At 41.1% G+C, this 21469-nt stretch overlaps 1 protein-coding gene across 1 annotated transcript in view; it reads right to left on the reverse strand.

Moving 5' to 3' along the window:
• The window catches only part of LOC136874333 (CD166 antigen homolog), a 365395-nt gene that overhangs the window by 132878 nt on the left and 211048 nt on the right, over window positions 1-21469 (reverse strand). Inside the window, exon 3 of the mRNA XM_068227726.1 lies at window positions 14999-15328. Coding sequence (XP_068083827.1) covers window positions 14999-15328 — 330 coding nt within the window. The remainder of the gene's footprint in view (window positions 1-14998; window positions 15329-21469) is intronic.

The following is a 21469-nucleotide window of genomic DNA, read 5'->3' on the forward strand; positions in this document are numbered from 1 at the left end:
ATGAGTTATTTATTATGGACCGCAATTAAATGGTCATAAAACTATTGAAAAGGGCAAGCAAAACCATACGACCACGACAAGCGTATCAAGACGAGTTATCTGACCTATTTATAACGAATGCTGCGGAGCAACAGGGGCTTACTAGTTAATGTAAAAATAGAAAGAAACAAACATAGCAATAGAAAATTTCATACATTTTTATAGGAATGGTAACTTGAAATATGCAATGAATCGTTCAAAATACCCTTGAGGACAAACTTATACTTAAAGTATCATACTTCAACTTACATCCATCTCTGTTGAGATTAAGTGCGCAGAAGGCATTGTATCTTCTGATATAGGCTAGTATAAGTTTGCTACTTTGATTGATCTGTCTCAGTTTCATCCTTGACTTTCATAATATGAAAGTAACTGCAGCCTGTAGCCAGTAACTATGTGGTGCGTTAATGTTGCTTGTAAGGTCGATTTGTACATACAATTCAGTGGACTTGCCAGACTGGAACGTAACAGACCTCTTGGCTCAATGAGGAAAACTGCTGGAAATTACACCAATTCTCATTTCAGTATTACGTCTCCCCAGGGGTACCAAAGGTATCTGTGACAGCTGATGGTGGATCTGTTGAGGATCCAACCAGTCTTCGAACTGGGGACAAAAACATTTAACAAATGACGAATACCAGTGAGATTTACAACGAAATTAATCTCAAAGAGGAGTTTCTAAAGAGATCATATACAAAAGGACACGAAAGTAGTTCTTGAAAATTAAGAAAATGAACCCCCATCCACACGCATTGAACAATACACAGGGTGGTCGGAAACAATGTGAACAGATATATGAGCATTAGAGGATTGGTCAAACTTGAGAGCCGTGCCGATAAATCAGCAACAAACACAAACACACCGTGGGTTTCATCCAGTGTCACTGTAGCAAACTTGCTTGGCGGGATCCTGTCAGTTCGGAGGTCTGTATTCAAACCCCACCCCCGGAGAAGTTTTATTCTTCGACTGGTGTTCTCATGTCAGTCTTAAGCCACGCACAGAATTAGCAACACTGACTCACAAAGCTCTTTTGAATTCGCCCGCGAAGCGATCTGATTGGCTAACTTCAGCAGGTCATAAAATGACATCGGTGCTAGATATTGAATTTATTTCTTAAACATTATTTAACAGCAGGACCAACCCTCTAATTCTCGTATGCCCAGTTTACGATGTTTTTCGACCACCCCGTATATTCCGCAGCACAATATGAAAGAAATTGAATAGAAAATGTTATCCCACACGGCTGAAAGAATCCCGTTTGAACAGCTATTTTCATACTCTATGTTGAATTTAAAACTCAAAGAACATATACACCTAAATGTAAACATGATCATATCTCTAAATATGTTCGTATGTGTGTTTTATTTTGTGCGGTCGCTTTACCCTGGGACGTCTCTCCGCGACACGGGAAATAGAAATCTCTGTCTTGTACGCGTGAAGTTCTCTCTCTCTCTCTCTCTCTCTTTTACAGACACCACAAGCACATATGTTCTCGAGGAGGAAATGATTACTCTTTGTAGGACGACACACGAACAGTACTCTGGAGACTAAGACATTTTATTCTAGTACGTGACACTATAAATATAGTGTTTTTCCTTCAGTGTCATCTAATAAATCTTTATTCTCTAAGGTACTGTTCTCGCCTAAAGTAATCCACAAGCACATACACATATATACCGTTCAGTATATATACCTATCAGGCTAAAGTCAAGCATGTTCGCACTTCTCTTTCTAGCGCACATTTTACGCGAAGTTCAATTTCGTTACTTCATGTAAGCGGCTTCGGACATTGCAGTGAATATAGAGGATGTCAGATCTATGAGCTTCTGTGGTTGTTGTATTTGTACTGATACTCTTATTTCAACTTCAAGAATGTAATTCCCAAATATTCCATATCTTCCATTAACATGTGTATAGGCTGAAATAGGCTCAGTAGGGTAGCCAGGATCGGCCGATGAGGGGGGTTATAGTTACAAAATTATGATAGAACACAAGTGTGTGTGTGTAGTGTGCGCATGCATGGCTTGTCATTATAAGGGCACTGACAAGCAAATTACGTTGATATTTAGATTGAACTACACTACAAAATCTTACATTAAAATACAGAACACGAACAATACGATCAAGGTGAAAACATTTAAAGCGATGATATATTCAGTTCACAATCTAAAATACAACTTTTAACAATTTTCTCTGAATGTTTATTTTCAGTTTGTTTAATTTCCTTCTTTTTTTTTTTGTAAAATTTCCATGGGGGGTGTTCTAACCCCCGGTATCCTCCCAACATGCTTTTCTATTTATTAGGGCCGTCGACCTAAGAAGATCTTTTGCCCCTACTTTACACCATATGTTTTGAACCTGCGTGTATTTGGAAATGGTGGAAGTGTAAAGTGTTGACTGTAAGGAAAGGAACATTAAGAACGACACAAACACCCAGTCCCTAGGCCAGGGATATTAATCATTTACAATTAAAAACCCCTGACCCGGCCGGGAATCGAGCCCAGGACAGGGTGACAGACGCGTTGCCCCCTACACCGCAGGGCCGGACCCCCTCCCTCAACTAGCTACGCCCCTGTTTAGGGTATATACACTGGGGTGGTTTTTAAAACGACCCCATCTACATCTGATAGCAAATAGAAAGATGCATTTTTTAACATTTGCCCAATAATACGCAAGTTTCTCTTTGTTAGGCGCAGATTATTTCCTCAATTTTGCTCTTTGCTTGCTTGTTTGTTTTTCTTTGTTTTTTGTTTTGTTATTGTAAATTCGTTCAAGGTGCAGTAGGCCTACATAATACCACAGCGCGTGTTCTTAGTGAAAATTATTGGATTACGAAGTCCATCGTAGCCATGCAAAGAGAGCTCGGGTGAAAGGTTGGTGTTCGCGATCCTCCTAAGAGCGACACAGTACGGGTCTCTGACGAGTAAGTCTGACAAGCATCGTACATCTGATTTGGCAGACAATGTTTAGACTCGTTTACTTTCGTCTCCAAGGAAATCGTTCCTCGCGTTTTCCTCAAGAGGCAGGGATATTCCTATTGCATATCTCAAAAGAGCGAGCTAGGAAAAGAAACGGTCGCGCACAAGGTGACTGCCATTCATGAGTTTCAGGCGCCGGAAAAGTAAAAAACGAGTCTGTTTTGGATTTTACTTTACGGCTACCAGATATTCTGAACCTGACGTGAATCACAGATGAGGCCTGGATTCGTCTCATTGCTTGCGTGAATTCTCAAAATACTCTCATTCGGGTAACGTTGTACAGTATTCATGAAAGATCCACGCACCCAAAGGAGGTGTGTAGTCTCGGAAAATCGAATAGTAGTACACTACGAATACATACGGCTATTAGACCTACATATAAAAATGTCATTACCATCAGATAAGTAGGTTTCCATGTACCGGGTGGTTCACCAGCCCCTTATTTGTTCGGAGATAGGCAACCCAAATATCGCGTATAACCTAAAGATTCTTATAATGTAGATTATGAACACCAAATAACTTGAAATGGCTCTCCCCTACCTGTGTGTCATCACTGTAAATAGGTCCATGGACCTAGCAAAGAAAAAACTATTATGCGCATTTCCGCACCAAATACTAAGGGCCATTCTGCAAACATGCGATTTACTGCGCCTTCAAGTTATACAAATACCCGTAATACGATCGAATTAATAGATTATGCAACGTGCTCTGTATTGTAAAGAAGTTAAATGAACACCGTAAACCAACACTGAAGACTTTGACACAGATATTAACTTTCGAGGTGGAACGGCCGTACTTAACTACAAAACCTCTAGCAAGCACCGTGTATGTTGAATACGTGACTGAATCGGATAAGGGGTGGAGTACCGTGTGTGTGAGTATGGGCAGAGTAATGGTTTCAATCCAGCATCAGGCAATTTTTTGAACGACAGAGGTGCTTCACTTTGTTTTTGTTTTTTGTTTTTGCTAGTGGCTTTACGTCGCACCGACACAGATAGGTCTTATGGCGAAGATGGTATAGGAAAGGCCTAGACGTTGGAAGGAAGTGGCCGTGGCCTTAATTAAGGTGCATCCCCAGCATTCGGGTTGGCGACAGAAGGCTTCAAACCCACTATCTCGCGGATGCAAGGTCCTTTATTAAGGTACCATCCCGACATTTGCCTGATAGTGTAAACGGGAAACCGAAAACAAAAAATAACAACCGTGCGATTTGAATCCATCGCCTCTCGAGTCCAACGCACACAAATACTAATCCACACCTATCAGGTCACATCACAGCACTTACCCATTTCCTCACGATGTATTCCTATGAATAGTGCGTTGAATTGTTGCTAATTTATGGAGAAAGTACGGTAGTATATATGCAACATGTTCCGTAATGGTAAAAATTTTAATGAACACTGTAAAGCATTATTGAAGACGTAGACACGGATATTAACTTTCGATGTGGAACGGCCATACTTAAGTAGTAATCCTTTATCGAGCCTTCTGTGGGTTGACTTTGTGGCAGAGTCGGTTAAGGGCCGGTGACGCAGGGTATGTGATACCGGCAATGCAGTGGTTCCATTCCAACGTTATGCATGATTTTTTACCGTCAGATCTTTCCCCATTTTAACAAACACAGGATGTTTATACACACTTACTAAGTCGCATCACAGCACTCACGATGTATTCCAGTGACGAGTACGTTGATACGCTGCTCATTTATGCGGAAACAAGGCAGAACGCAGCCCACGAGAGCTTTCCTGATAGAAGACTACCGACTACCAAGACATTCCGAAAACTTGAACGAAGATTGCGGTCAACTAGGACACTTGGAAGGGTACCTTCCGTTAGAGATGCTCCTATAATGTTTGGTCCAAATGTTCTGGACGCTGTCCAGAATAACTCTCATACTGGTACACGGACACTCGCATAACAGACCAACATCAGCCCGTCATCAGTCATAAGTATACTGCATAACAATACATTTCACGCATACCATCTGCAGTTATACCAGCATCTCCACGGACGTGATTTCGACGATAGAGTAATATTTTGACAATGGGCATTATGCAGTGTGACCAATAATGCAACCTTTTTGTCAAGAGTCCTGTCTTCAGACGAATCACAATGTCACAACAATGGCGTCGTTGATTGGCATAATATGAACTACTGGAGCGCAGAGAATCCCCACTGGGTAAGTCAGGACCATTTCAAGTGCAGTGGGGAATAAATGTATGGTGCGGGATCTTGGGTGACTATCTCATCGCACCATATCTCTTCGACGAACACCTTACAGGAGCACGCTGACTTCATCCTCTTTAAAATGAACTCCCACAGTTGCTAGAGAACGTGTCACTTCGTGAGCGATTATGAATGTGGTTTCAACAGGACGGGCCCCACCTCACGAATCTAGTTGTCCGGAACCATCTTCATGCTTCATATCCTAACAAATGGATAGGAAGGGAAGGACCCGTTCACTGGCCCGGCAGATTACCCGATCTAACGCCACTTGACGTCTTCCTTTTGGGTCACTTAAAGTACAGGGTGGCGCACGAAATGTCATACATCGGAAATGTTTTATACAATTTGTTAACCGGGGCTCACAACCATGTCCTTTCGTGAACAGAAACCTTATTTCATGCGTGATCCGACAGGCAGCACCACATCTCGCGCATGCGTACCGGCTGCCAGTTATACAGCATGGCGGACAAAGGAAGATTGACGCGTGAACAGAAGGTGAAGATAGTGTTGTTTTATGCTGAAACAAGAGCGTAGCTTGGACCCAGGAAATGTTTAGTGTTCATTTCCGAACTCGGTGGGCTCCTTGCCGGCAGACGGTATACAGATTGGCCAAGCAATCTGAAACAGAAGGCAACATACTGGAGAGAAAATGCCCCCGCCTCAAGCCGGTCCGCTCACCGGAGAATGTTGCTGCTGTGAGAGCGGCTGTGACTCGGAGCCCTTCCAAATCCACCAGAACTGCATTGTTCAGCTGGGCATCTCTCGTCGGTCAATTCAGAGAATACTGCAGTCTGACCTTGACGTGTTTCCATACAAAATTACAAATGTTCTGGAATTCCTGAATGAACATTTCGGGCCCCGTGTGATGTCCCATCGATATCCCGAGCGTTTTCAGAGCGGCTCAATCTGGCCACCGCAAAGCCCCGATCTCAATCCCTGCGACTTCTTCCTGTGGGGGTTTTTAAGGAGACAATCTAGCGCCATAAACCAGAAAATGTACAGCAATTGCAAGAGGCCATTGTGACTTTCTTCCGAGGGTTGAGTGATGACTTGTGTCGTAGAGTGATCGCGAACATGCAGGTTCGTCTCGAAGCTGTTGTAACACCGAGAAGGTGGACATATTGAACATGTCCTGCACACGGACTAACCATGCATATGTCAGTGAATGTTGTAACGCCATTTTGTATTCAATATGTTGTATATTACATTTTCTATAAACAATTTCCAGTGTATGACATTTCGTGCGCCACCCTGTAGGTAGTGTATGCACAGGAGCCAGAAGATCCTGGTCACCTTCGGCAAGTGATCACCGAGCCACTCAATGACATGTTACAATGACATGACATGTTACAATGTGCAAGAATGTCTCAACAACATCATCTGAAATCTGCATAAACTAAGGTGGTCAACATTTCGAACACTTGTTACACTGAATATGTACGGTACCCACTTCCTACCTAAAGAGCATCATGTCGCAGTTCAACCTGGCTACGTAACATCGGATAAAACGGCCCTCTTCAGGACCAAATAAAAATTCACTCCTGGGAACAGAATGACATGCGGCCATGTTACAGTCACTGTAAGCGGCGTTAATGAGAAAAGGAAAGAAAAAATTATACCAGCCTATAAATCGAACCTACTACCTGACAGCTTGCCTGATACAAGAGCAGTCATGCGTGATTTAGCCACCTTAGCTACCGCGATCCGCGGTGCACAGCTAGCACGTTGTAGTCCTTACAGGCACTTCCTGTCGAAACGTAAGATAGTGTTATTCACAGCTGTGATCGTTTTACACATGTATTATAGTTTAAGTAATAGAAATAACACAGCCTCTAATGATTTCTACCATATTCGCGAGCATTATTTAAACGGTATAGTTGTACTAAGACCATAAAGAAGCAGGTACCAATGTTCTTCGGATGACTATGATATTCGCGTTAGTTGGGTTACATAACTCTGAAAAAGATATGGGGCAGATGAACCACCCGGTATATACGGTACTATTTTTAAGGGAACAGTTTCTAGAAGAGAAGCCATAAACATCTGTACCACGGTTACACCTTCCCCGGCTATTTAAACTGTGCGCCTTCTCCACTATGGCCACCTCTGACAGAGATTAATAACTCTTAAGACTTTGTAAAACTTGTTTCTCCGTTCGTTAGATGGCTCTGGCATTTATTTTCTAGCTATCTCTGGTGGGCTAAGTCCCAATAAATCTACTGAAAAACTTAATTTATTATAGTTGGTAAACTTTTGTCTGGTTATTGTTATTTGTATGTGCTGAAGTTGTCAACACTGCACTTGCTTCCTCCTCTAATGTAACCTGCCTATCACATACCGGTAATGAAGTTGTCTAACCAATCAGAAATAAAGTTATGTAATTGAAATTTAGCGTATCAGCGCCCTGTAACCTAATATAGTCTAGAACTTTCCCTAGGGATCTTCTTAAACCCAGCGCATTAGGGTCGTCTTGTTCGGTAATTGTGTGTGCGATTTTACCGAGGTTAGAGTGGGCAGGAGGTATGGGCCGGCCGGCTTGAAGAAGATCCAGAGCTGGCAGGTAATGGCATAATAAGCCTAAATATGTAATTGTACCGGCATGTGTTCCCAGGGGAAACTTTCAGCGATTTTCTTTATAATTAATATGTAAGCTTTCATTTTTCACTTAATGAAGGTCCTTCTGCAGACTTCGGACTCAATTTATATTTCCTACTGGGAAAATAATTCAATGCAAGGGAGCACGAGGGGTTACCGTCAGAACTCTCCCCTTCTCCTTTCGAGCTGGGTTACTAAAGTTTCTCAACCTCCAAATTTGGAAATTAGTCCCGGCCTTTAAATGTTTCCCCTTTCAGTCACCCTTTTTAGCATGGGATTAGCCTCTGTGTTATTAGATCTTAAGCCCACTTAGGTTCTTGTCGTCTCCAGAATATTATTTTACGGAGTGCTGGTGTTTTGCCTCATTGCCTTTTGTTAACAGCCTGCAAAGTAGGATGGGTAATATGCCCCAGTAAAAGCATTATGGCTTTGCGGGTAACCGTGTCTACACTTAGGTTCCTTGTGGAACAGTACTCCAAATGTTTGTGAAATTTTGTAAATGATAAGCCAACCATGGGGCAAATTGTTTATGAACACTATGAAATGGTGTCATCAAATTGATTACCAGTGTAACTGGAAAGGTAACAAGCGACATACCGCTTTAGTAAGGCTAGCTTCTATGTAATAGGAGCTCAGACTCTATAATGTCGTCCCTGTCAGGAGCAATTATGCTCTTCAATATGTAGGTTAATATCTGGGATTTTCTTTCCATTAAACTTGTACCTGATTAAAGACTTCTAAGTCCGCTGTATTGTTGGAGCTGACGAGATCTTTGTTATATGTTACTTTTCTCAAGTAATTTTTCAACTCGTATGTTTTTTCTGGTTCTTGTTAAATCATTACACTCCTTTATTTGGATTTTAAGAGAGGAGAGAAATAAACTCGAGTGCCCACAATAAAAAATCCGACAGTAGGTTCATTCTTCGTCTCGGATACAATTAGCACAGACCAGTGCAAGGACATTTCCTGCAATTTGTCGTGCAGCTAGACTACATTAAGGTAACCCAGAGTTATTTTCAGCGAGACTTGTCACACTGCAACTCTCTCGCTCTGATCAGCAGCTTCTTTGAGGACAAAGTAATTCCTAAAAATTTGTAGCTGTCAAGATCACTTCACACCAGGTTTTAACGTAGACTTACGTTCATCGAAAACGGGTACATGGAAAGAAAAATATTAAGACGCTTTCAGTGTTTGGGTAGAACGCGTATATCGTAGAGAGTATTTAACTTTCGATTATGTTTAATGTCTTATTTCACGGATAAAAATGGAGGTTACCTGTTGCAAAACAAAATTAAAGTTCGAAATGCAGTTTTAATGAAATAACGCTTCACGGTAATGCAAAATTTGTGCTAAATATGTGACGTCACACCCATACTCTGTTATAAGATGGCGCTGTTTCGCTCGCGCGCTCATTTGGATATTAGCTGTCGTTGTGAATACATCATGGTCAGTTGTATAGAGTAACAAATTTAATAATGGAAAATAAGGATTTTATTATGCCGAGAAACTATCCCACCACACTGGGCAATTCGTTTATTGAACTTAGGCCTACATTTACTCGTAATATTACTCCCGAAATTTTAAATTATTTCTCGTATCACAGACCCATAATACACCGAGCTTTTACCCTCATTCCAAGTGTACCACGTTCTACTGAATACAATGTATTATCCACATACTATTTGACTTTTATTTCTAACAAACAAGTCTACAAAACCCTGAAAACCCTGCGACCGTTACAGTAGTGACAGCCTACCGCCAATTTTTTCCTGTGCGGTTATCTCAAAGATAAAATATATCGAAATCGCCCACGAAAAATTGAAGATCTGGAGACCAACATTATGACTGAAATCAATGGAATAGACGAGGAAAGAAATGTTGCAGCGAACTGCCACCAGTATGGAGAAGATGGAGGTCATTTACAACATCTGCTGTGAATCTCACACATTTTTTTAATATTTGGAACGTAGTTGCGCACGCACACACACACACACATATATATACACTGACTGACAGAGCAAATGCAACACCAAGAAGGAGTGGTCAGAACTTTATGCCAATTGCAGGGTAGACTGACGTCACTGAGGTATGCTCACGATGTGAAATGCGCCGCTCTGCTGCGCACGTAGCGAACGATAAATGGGACACGGCGTTGGCGAATGGCCCACTTCGTACCGTGATTTCTCAGCCAACAGTCATTGTAGAACGTGTTGTCGTATGCCACAGGACACGTGTATAGCTAAGAATGCCAGGCCGCCATCAACGGAGGCATTTCCAGCAGACAGACGACTTTACGAGGGGTATGGTGATCGGGCTGAGAAGGGCAGGTTGGTCGCTTCGTCAAATCGCAGCCGATACCCATAGGGATGTGTCCACGGTGCAGGGCCTGTGGCAAAGATGGTTGGCGCATGGACATGTGGCACGTGCGAGGGGTCCAGGCACAGCCCGAGTGACGTCAACACGCGAGGATCGGCGCATCCGCCGCCAAGCGGTGGCAGCCCCGCACGCCACGTCAACCGCCATTCTTCAGCATGTGCAAGACACCCTGGCTGTTCCAATATCGACAAGAACAATTTCCCGTCGATTGGTTGAAGGAGGCCTGCACTCCCGGCGTCCGCTCAGAAGACTACCATTGACTCCACAGCATAGACGTGCACGCCTGGCATGGTGCCGGGCTAGAGCGACTTGGATGAGGGAATGGCGGAACGTCGTGTTCTCTGATGAGTCACGCTTCTGTTCTGTCAGTGATAGTCACCGCAGACGAGTGTGGCGTCGGCGTGGAGAAAGGTCAAATCCGGCAGTAACTGTGGAGCGCCTTACCGCTAGACAACGCGGCATCATGGTTTGGGGCGCTATTGCGTATGATTCCACGTCACCTCTAGTGCGTATTCAAGGCACGTTAAATGCCCACCGCTACGTGCAGCATGTGCTGCGGCCGGTGACACTCCCGTACCTTCAGGGGCTGCCCAATGCTCTGTTTCAGCAGGATAATGCCCGCCCACACACTGCTCGCATCTCCCAACAGGCTCTACGAGGTGTACAGATGCTTCCGTGGCCAGCGTACTCTCCGGATCTCTCACCAATCGAACACGTGTGGGATCTCATTGGACGCCGTTTGCAAACTCTGCCCCAGCCTCGTACGGACGACCAACTGTGGCAAATGGTTGACAGAGAATGGAGAACCATCCCTCAGGACACCATCCGCACTCTTATTGACTCTGTACCTCGACGTGTTTCTGCGTGCATCGCCGCTCGCGGTGGTCCTTCATCCTACTGAGTCGATGCCATGCGCATTGTGTAACCTGCATATCGGTTTGAAATAAACATCAATTATTCGTCCGTGCCGTCTCTGTTTTTTCCCCAACTTTCATCCCTTTCGAACCACTCCTTCTTGGTGTTGCATTTGCTCTGTCAGTCAGTGTATATATATATATATATATATTCGGAGAATGAACACTTCCCCAGTAAGGAAGTCGCCTATGAGGAAGAAGTATACTAAATACACTTATGACTATACAAGTGATTTCTCAGTATGGATAATGAACCTTTCAAGGATTTGAGGATCACATTTTTCGTCAACGACTCTGGTAGTTTGAATCCTGAGCGGAATTCTTTGAAGAACTTTGGAATTTTTCCCCTTGCGCCGATCATGAGGCCTATAATCTCGATGTTATCCAGTCCGTATTCAAGTCGGTAGAAGGGTATAGTTGGTTCGTAAATGTTTTTCTTTTCCTCGTGTACTTCATTGGGTTGGTTAGCGTGCGATTCAAACCGAATCGTATGATCAATAATATATCCACTGTTGTTATTTTTTATGGCTATCGTATCAATCCTACAGGTATTGCCGTTTTCCGACAATCCATGGACCTCATCGTGCAGTGTGTAATGACTGAACGATTGAGCTTCGTGCCGCATGGTGTCTAGTAAGTCGCAGGATTTCGCCGTAGGGACAGTATCCCAGGACATGAGAAAGGGTTTCTATCTTGTTGTGGCAATGCTGACAACGATTATTGTCCTCGGACCTACCTTGCACGGCTCGAACAGCTGCGCTGCTATCGGTCATCTTTAGGGCATCACGCCAGTCACTGCAAGACAGGCCATCATGGTGTGTTATCCAAATGTTCGCGACAGGTTTTCTTTAAATTAGATAACACCTTTTCCCTTTTGAGGAAGCTGACACCATTTCTGGAAATCCTCATCTCTCAGTAATTGTTTCATTTTCTTGGAGTCCAAAAGACAATTTTTGGAATTTAATAACATGACACGAAGGTGAAATGTGCATGTTTTGTAGGCATTCGTTACTATTCTAAGAGAGATGCCTACTTTCCCAAACGTAAAGGTTGTCATTTATTTACAGGGCAACAAGGGCGCTAATATGTTACTAGGCAGAAATGGGGGGTCGTTTGAAAACCATCCGATTTATATAAGTTAACCTGTATGTTGTGGCAGTGAAGGCGGAGCGTGTGGGGGTGTTGGCGGAAGGCTGCAATGCCATGAAAAGGCGGTAATATTAGCGCAGCGGCAATAACGTGGGTGGCGTCAACGGTGCGTAGAACGATAGCCCCAAAAATTGTTGCGGCTCGTGATAAGGAAACTGCTTAGGAGAAAAAGAAGTTGGTTAACAATAGAAAAGGCGCCCAGAATTATAGTTAAGTGTAAACTCCGAAGATCTTTCGCTGACCTATCCAAAGAGTGAAACCGTGAGAGCCGTCTTGAGTTAGTGCGAGACATTCGCGAGTCTGGAAGGGTCACTTGGAAGTGTATCAGCGAGTAGTGAGTCAGACGACTACACAGAGTTCAGTGTGGCGTGTTAGAGTTGTGAAATGAACTGCTCTGAGAACGACACTACGATGGAGAAGCCCTACTGGAGAGCAGGAGTTCGGTACGCTGGAGTGCTTTGTGTTCGATCAAATTCGTGAGTAAAGACTGCGTGAGGTGGAAAACTCGAAAGGATGTCCACTTGTATATAAGTGCAAATTGTCTACAGAAAACACGCGATCTATCGGAATAGTGAATTTAGTCCCCAAAGAGGACTTGTGATACTGTACGGTACCAGCGTGCACTATTGTCGATTTGATCTTAATTATCGAAAATGGCGCCATAAATATGGCAACATTGCACATCGAATGAAAGACAGATTTTTTAATAATCATTCAATACAGTTAGCGCGTCGGTGTTATGTGCCACGTGTATTCAATCGTGCTCTGTATTGGCGCGATCTGTGCATGTAGCTACAATGGCTGAACTTTGAAGTAAATAGCACTATTGACCGAACAAGAAAGTGTATACGAACCTCCCAAAGTGAGTTTGTCACAGAAATGTCAGAAATACCAATTAATAATACCAGTATAACCTCCCATTAGCTTGTTATGAGATATATTATGGTACCGTATGCCAATGCACGTCCTTTAGGGTAGCATTTTACGTTGGTCTGTTACTTCCTATTTTATATACTACTAAGTGGATTACTACAAAAGTTAGGCTTCATAAATGTAGGATTTCAACCTGTATAGATTTTTACTACGATATTAAGAGCCACGCTGTTTTCAGAAATTCAGGCATAGTAACTTGGTAATTAGCTTCCCTCTCCAACAATCTCACCTTAGAATAAGTAATATAGGTCTATACAGGATCTATCATATAAACTCAGACCGAACGCATGGAGTTTGTACTCTGCGCTACAGCAACTGCTTCAGCCGACCTTATGTCACACTCTGCTGCCCTGCTTTAAGCGTGTATACAAACTTATATGAAATCTTATCTTATAAAAGATACTGGATGTGTCGTTCTTCCTGTGTTATACAGGCATTCTACCTGGTAACGACATTCCGGCTGACGCGATTAAGTTCCCCCACTATAATGTTTCTGATTTCATTAGTAATGTTTTCTTCCAGTTCCTCTAATGTGTGAGGATTTGTTCGATACAGTTTTCGTTTCAGTTTACCCCACAAGTAAAAATCACACACTGAAATGAAATGGAGTATGGCTTTTAGCTTTGGGAGTGTCCAAGGACATGTTCTACTCGCCTAGTGCAGATCTTTTGATTTGACTCCCGCAGGCGACCTGCGCGTCGTAACGAGGATGAAATGATGGTGAAGACGACACATACACCCAGCCCCTGTGACAATGCAATTAACCAATGATGATTAAAATTATCGACCCTGCCGGGAATCGAACCCGAGACCCTTCCGACCAAAGGCCAGCACGCTAACTATCTAGCCATGGAGCCGGACATCACACACTGTTAGATCTGGAAAACGAGGCGGAAATATACCAGCACTGTCTGCAAACACCTCCGAGATTGTAAGAAGGGAATCTTCTGCTGTATGAGCAGGGTCTGAATCATGTTGAAACCACCCACGCGATTTTTTTCTTCCGTTAACTGATGGAAAAACGGCGCCAAAATGTCATCCTGGTACGTCTCTGCTTTTACTGTCGCCTCGAAAAAATAGGCCCAATTATTCGTCTTGCACTCAGCACACAAAACACCAATCTTCCTATCATAATGAGGGACTTCATAAACACCATTACCATTTTCTGCACACCAATAGTGAGAGTTATGACTGTTCACACGACCATTAAGATGAAACCAGAACTTTACATATGAAAACACGGTGTTGAAATGATAACTGTCTCACCGTGTTAACAGCTGAGATTCAGACTGGCGACTCATAACATTGAGTCACTGGATGCGGCTCTGCATTCTAATGAGGACTCTTCAGTGGAAAGACTGTCTTATAAGATGGTAGTTCTGTGCACTTACCAAAATAGTGTTCAGCCACGAACGTGATAAACAGTGCGTTATTCCCTTTGAAGAGGATTCCTTGCGAAGAAAAAGGCCTATAAAATTTCCTCGAATCCTCTCACCATGGATCCAGGATCCAGGAAATATCTGAATGCTTCTTTGACAAGGAGTAAAATACTATGAACGCAACAGTATGTCAGATATTGAAGTTGACTCCACAGAAAAGATGGTGTAATGTATAGAAACAATAATCCCCTTGTTTCTTTGTAACAGCAAAGAAAATCCAACTCAATTTTATAACCGGTTGTAAATAATAGCATAAGAATATACTTTCCTTATATTTTATGTGCCTATATTTTTGTAAATACTGTACTTTATCAGGTTATTCTTCGTACTTTAAGTAATTGCTACTTACACTGGACATCAAGAAGTAAGGTGGCGTTAAGTGGATCCGGTAGAGTAACATGATGAACAAGGCACGTGATGGTAGCATTATGATGCGCTCTGAGCACTCTGGTGATCCTGGCTTCACTCCGGACGAACTGGTGAGCTTCCTTGGTGCTAGTGGTGTTGAGCTGAGGGGCAGGATTACTAATGAGTAGTCGCCAGGCTAGTTTAGGAGGGGGATGTCCTCCCTCCGCTATACACCACACACTGAGAGCAGCTCCTTCAGTCACTGGCAGAAACACATTACCAGGATCTAGTCTTCTCCCGTCTACTTCAAAATAGGGAGCTTTAGGTGGTTCTGAAAAAAAGAAAATATAAATTCATAATCGGCAATAAATGTACCAGAACAACAATATCGTACATTATTACTGTGCAAAATGCTTGTATTAATCCGTAACAATCTGGGTATAGTGCGAAGCGTGGACCCTGAGGAAATGCGATGAGAGAAGAATAATTACAGCTGAAATTAAACGCGTGCGGTGAACAGCAGGTGTCACTAAGTGGTAACACAAAAGAAATATAGAAGTGCTGAATAATCTTAAAAGCAGACCTGTATTGGAATACATCTATGAATACCAGAGAAATTGGCTAGAACTCTTAAACAGGATGGACAGAAGCAGGATCCCCAAGGCAATCATAAACTACTGACCCGGTGGGAAGAGATCTCTGGGACGTCCCAGGAAGAGATGGCGTGAAAATGCAAATCTTTTGTATAAACCGTAACAGTTCTTCTATAGGACTAATACATGAAAGGAATAATAATAATAATAATAATAATAATAATAATAATAATAATAATAATAATAATAATAATAATAATAATAACAACTTCGATTTTTTCGGTGTGAAAATGGGAATCCACAAAAAACCATCTTCAGGGCTGCCGACATTGGGGCTCGAACCCACTATCTCCCGGATGTAAGCTCACAGCTACGCACTCCTAACCGCATGAGTAACTCGCCCGGTCGCATATTTGTGTCTGCTTAGGGCTATTATTAATGGGATAAAAGAAAACTATGAGTTTTATCAAAACTTGGATGATGGCGACTTAGTCATTGCCTCTAACTAGCCCGATGGGTGCTAATCAGATGGTGCCCACACTAACGCTGCTTAACTTCGAAGGGCTCACGAAATCCAGTATTTCATGATGGCTCATGTTCGTTATGATCCTCATGATCGTTCAAAGAATACTTCTGATGAAAGTAAGTTATAATGCACGTCAACCGACATACGCTTTTCTAAGAGCTGTTCATGTACGAACCAGCGAGATCCGACTTCTCTTTTCAAAATCCTACATGCACTGAACGAGATTCGAACCATGGACATCTTGGTGAAAAGCCGCCAATAATTTCACTCTGATGTCCCATTATGGTTTTATTTATTTATTTATTTATTTATTTATTTATTTATTTATTTATTTATTTATTTATTTATTTATTTATTTATTTATTTATTTATTTATTTATTTATTTATTTATTTCGACTTTCTCCAACTGAAGATTTCTCCTGAGGACAAAGTATACAAAAAGACAATATGAATAATAAAAATAATTGTGAATTGATTAGCACATTTGACGTATTTTACGTTGTTGCATTAAAAAGTTTGGGAAATACGGTTCCGCAGAATTTGGACGGACTATTTCAAGGCAGTCGCGACAATATCTTATTATTATTATTATTATTATTATTATTATTATTATTATTATTATTATTATTTATATGAACATTTAGTGCTCTAATAAGCCCAGAATTTGTTTGGTAAACTAAGACCTTACAAGTTATGAAATGTTTGTTACAAACTGTGCAAAGAGGGTATTAGATTGGGAGGCCCAATGAGTACACGCTATTCATGCATTTACGATCCTTCTTTCCTTTTTTTTAAACGATACCACTAGGTGTCAACACACTTCTTCATCCTTCAAATAACATTTCCTCCTAAGGAAAGGCAATCAGCATCATTTCCTCTGACATTTCAAACGTTGCTGTTTACAAGTCTGACAAATTGCAGCACTTGCTCAAAGGACCACGAACAATGCTTTGATCTCCAACATCCATTACTTACACAAAGTAGTCTTCGAAAGCATCTTTTGGAAGCAGGCGTCGCATTTATCACGTAAGTTGCTACAAGTTCCCCGTGTAACGATGCAGTCTTTGTCACTTAACTCAAAGCTCTAGAAGACGACCTGCTATATCAAAATTTCATAGTGATAAATGCATTACAATATATGGAAGAAGACCTGTTATATTAACACTTCATAAATGCATTATGATATATATTTTTTTACAGTTTGCTTTACGTTCAACGAACACAGATAGGTCTTAAGCCGATGATGGTATAGTATACACTATCCCTGCCTTTTGGGTCCTTCTTTCCTTTTAAACGATACCCTTATTCCACTAGGAAGGAGGTGACCTTAGCCTTAATTAAGGTATAGCCCCCAGCATTTACCTGGTGTGAAAATGGGAAACCACATAAAACCATTTTCAGGCTGCCGACACTGGGGCCCGAAACCCACTATCTCCCGAATGCAAGCTGACAGCTATGTGACCCAAACTGTGTAGCCACTTGCTCGGTACAATAAGATACCTAATACAAGTTTGTGCACTATTATCGACATTATTATTCTACTGAATGTCTTATCCGTTTTTGGTTATACGTCCCATAAACTACATTTACGGTTTTCGGAGAAGCCGAGATGCCAGGATTTTGTTTTCCAGTACCACCGGACTTTGCAGTGATCGAACTCGCTAACTTGAGCTCACAATCGTTCTATTATTATTATTATTATTATTATTATTATTATTATTATTATTATTATTATTATTATTATTATTATTCACTTTTGCCCATTCAACTTCGTGTTGAACTTGTCAATTAGATTGATGACTTGAGTTTTCACCTTCGTATCCTCCCAGAAGCTCTTCATGAATAATTATTATTTTATATTAGTTCTTTCATTATTACTCAGGATTTTCCCCGGTGTTCAGTTATACTGAGATGGATTACTATCCAAGCGTAGTGAAACGGTATTGACCCTCTGATGCTCTTCAGTCCTGGTTCTTTCAAATCCCTATTCAGAACTTTCCCCATTATGCTGCATATCTCTAAAACCACTCACTATCTTCTGCAGCTCAACATTTATATATTCTTCCTGAGATTTAGTGGGCGAAGTTCATCGTACAGATGGCAGGAAATTTTCCCTACCTTTCCACCACTATGGGAAAAACAACAGCAACTGCATCCTGACCCCAGAGCTCTCGTTTCATTTGCTGGAGGAAGGTACTTGTGAACCCTTTCCCTGATCTTCGTTTGGAAGTTCTCAAGAGCCGCGATTGTGATATCTAGCAGAGATGTGATTATTATTATTATTATTATTATTATTATTATTATTATTATTATTATTATACTTTTCTACTGGTTTAACGTCGTGCTAATACATCGAAGGTCTTCGGTGACGCAAGAATGGGAAAGGGCTAGGACTGGGAAGGAAATTAACGTGGCCTTAATTAATGCATAGCCCTCGCATTTGCCTAGTGCTAAAGTGCGAAACCATGGAACACCACCTTCAGCGCTGCTGACGATGGGATTTGAACACACCATCAGCCGAATGCGAACTCACAGCTGCGCGACCCTAGCCGTATGGCCAGCTCGCTCGGTATTATTATTATTATTATTATTATTATTATTATTATTATTATTATTATTATTATAAAGTACCATCAATATGTACAGCATGATTAATGATTGCCTCGTTAAAAGTTCATCAACAAAGAGACTGATAATGATTGTGGTGACTCTACGGATGATCCTAAGTGATCAACAAGATTTTTGGTGGCCGACGAAACGGGGGAGGGTGGGACCAATGAACAATATAATGTTCTAATATCGAACTATAATGAAGACCATTTCTTCTATATCTTTGAATATTTACTGCAGCATGTAGTGCATTAATTAAGTAGCAACATATATTGCAAGCAAATATACAGTATTTTTTTATACTTTACAACCGGACTAAGAAAATTCTGGTCTTTTAAATGATATAAGGAATATTTTGTTATCTATAAATAGCTGTTTAAACCCAGCATGAAAACTATTACAAAAATGTAAATCCTTATTTTCATTTTTCCTTGTTTAGTGATATTAATACAGGACAAAAATGTTAACGTTTGTTATTTGGCTGTAGGTAGGGTCCAGAAGGGATGGACTTTCTTCCAGCTGTGCCCTCCCCTAGCTCTAAGCAATAGGAAAAGAAAAATTGATTAATAAGTACTAATGAAATTACCCGTCCTTCGCACGGAGATTTTAAAAATAAATTCTTCGTTTTCCTTTTGTGTAGAGGAAGAAATGAAAAAAATCCTTGGTTCATAGGATGTCCTAAGAAATATCACGGAGGGAAGATAACTGGCGTTTCCCCTTATAGACGCCACATACAGTGAAATCGTCATCTCGTCAATAAATACACATTCCACCGGTAGCCTATATTTAAATAATTTAATGTTACAATCTTTGTGACATCAAACACAAGAATCCTTCCCCTTCATGCAATAGAGCAAAACAAAAAGCAGAGCTGCCAAATTCTCCATTTCAAAACATGGTCAGTCCATCACAAGGCTGAGAAATCCACGGCAGAAAATATGAACGCTAGCAATTGGCATAAAAAATGAACTGTCACAACAGCTGGCAACCTACCGCACCGAAACGTCGCCCATTTCCTTACCTCCCAGTAATTTTACCCCTTAAGTGCTGAAATTTTCAAAATGGTCCTTTAGTTGCTGCTTAAGACCGAATGTATTTTCTACGCCAAAATTCACTCCTAACGTTTGGCTGGTTCCTGAGTTATCGTGATATCTGAATGAGTGAATGGTATTCCGTATTTATTTATTTATTTATTTATTTATTTATTTATTTATTTATTTATTTATTTATTTATTTATTTATTTATTTATACCAAGTATACAAAATTCAGTACTCAAACTTATAGTGATAATACAGGGTGAGTCATACAAACCTTTACAACTTTAAAGAATTTTGAATCAATTATAACAAACTTGTGTAGTCTCCTGTGAATTACAGAGTAACTGTGGGAGACTTTTGAGAGCTATTGTTTCCGCATCTTGTTCTTCCAATCAATTCCTGCGCTGCATGCACTCTGTGTGCTCGTCATCCCAATTCTCCTTGCAGCTCTCTGACATATGTCATATGAGCAGCCCGTCTCCTGGGTTGGTAGGTGCAATGATTTCTTCGGTGAGTTCAGTAAATGTCCTCAAACGTCATCAACACAATCTTTTCTCATTCCTGGTTTGTGCTTTCCAGTTGTCTCCAGCTTTCTTACCAATGATAAAATTGTTGGCCTTTCGAAATTCTCCTATTGTTTCAATCAAGGTTTTTTGTCTTTCAATATGTTTTCATAATAAAACACGCTGCTGAAGAGAGTTCTGCATGTTCGTGTAATGGCTCCAAAAGCTATAGACAGACTGCGAACTAACAATAGCCAACAATAGTTATAATAGTCAACAATAATGTTAGGGGTATCAATATGGATTCTTCCTGAGCCACTGAGATCATTAAACTCAATTCCAAGTTTACACTAGCTTTGAGAGGGAAATTATAACTCATTAAAATTGTAAGGATTTGTACAGTACGTCCCACGTGGAATTGTCAAAAATTCACCCTGTAGAAAATATTGAAGCCAATGTGTTGTATTACACGTTTATAGGTCCGAAATTAATAATCGACAAACTTTCTGACGTGATAGAAAACGAAGCTAACCAACATCTGAAACGTCATGACCCGAATAGTTTACAATCTAAATAACAACTTCCCATTGCCTAACCAGGATAACGTCGTTGCGGGTCTTACAAGAGGCCGCACACATGAATTGTATTTCGAAAGCATTTCAATTAAATTTAAGTCTAATACCTTCAATCTTTATCATATCCAAAAACTACCCCAATTATGAGTTTCCGACTTACAATTATTTAGTACAACATATCTGTTTTGTTCGCATTTACAATCCCGAGAAATCTGACAACTGAATTTTGTTACAACCCCTATATAAGATGTCCTTAAAAACGGTTCCAGTATTTTCAGGGGAGGAAGCACGCAACAAACGAATGAGGAAAGATCCTATAAACATTGGTCGAAAAACCAATATCTTCGAAATTATGGCTCACTACCACTATTATTAATGATCACGATATTCCAATAATTTACGTAGTTCATATGCAAGAAAAGACGGAAATACGCTCCTACATACGTATGGGTCGTAAACGACTGTAAATGTGGTACATGAATGATGGATTACCGGCCCATTTTCGCGTAGAGTTAGGCAACACTTAACATGGATCTTCCATGAGCGATGGACTCGTCTGGGAGGACCTATACCTTAGCCTGCCTGTACGCCTATCTTACTCTTTTTGATATTGGGCTTTGAGGACA

Source organism: Anabrus simplex, chromosome 5 (genome assembly GCF_040414725.1).
Source record: "Anabrus simplex isolate iqAnaSimp1 chromosome 5, ASM4041472v1, whole genome shotgun sequence".
Classification (NCBI taxonomy): Eukaryota; Metazoa; Arthropoda; class Insecta; order Orthoptera; family Tettigoniidae; genus Anabrus; species Anabrus simplex.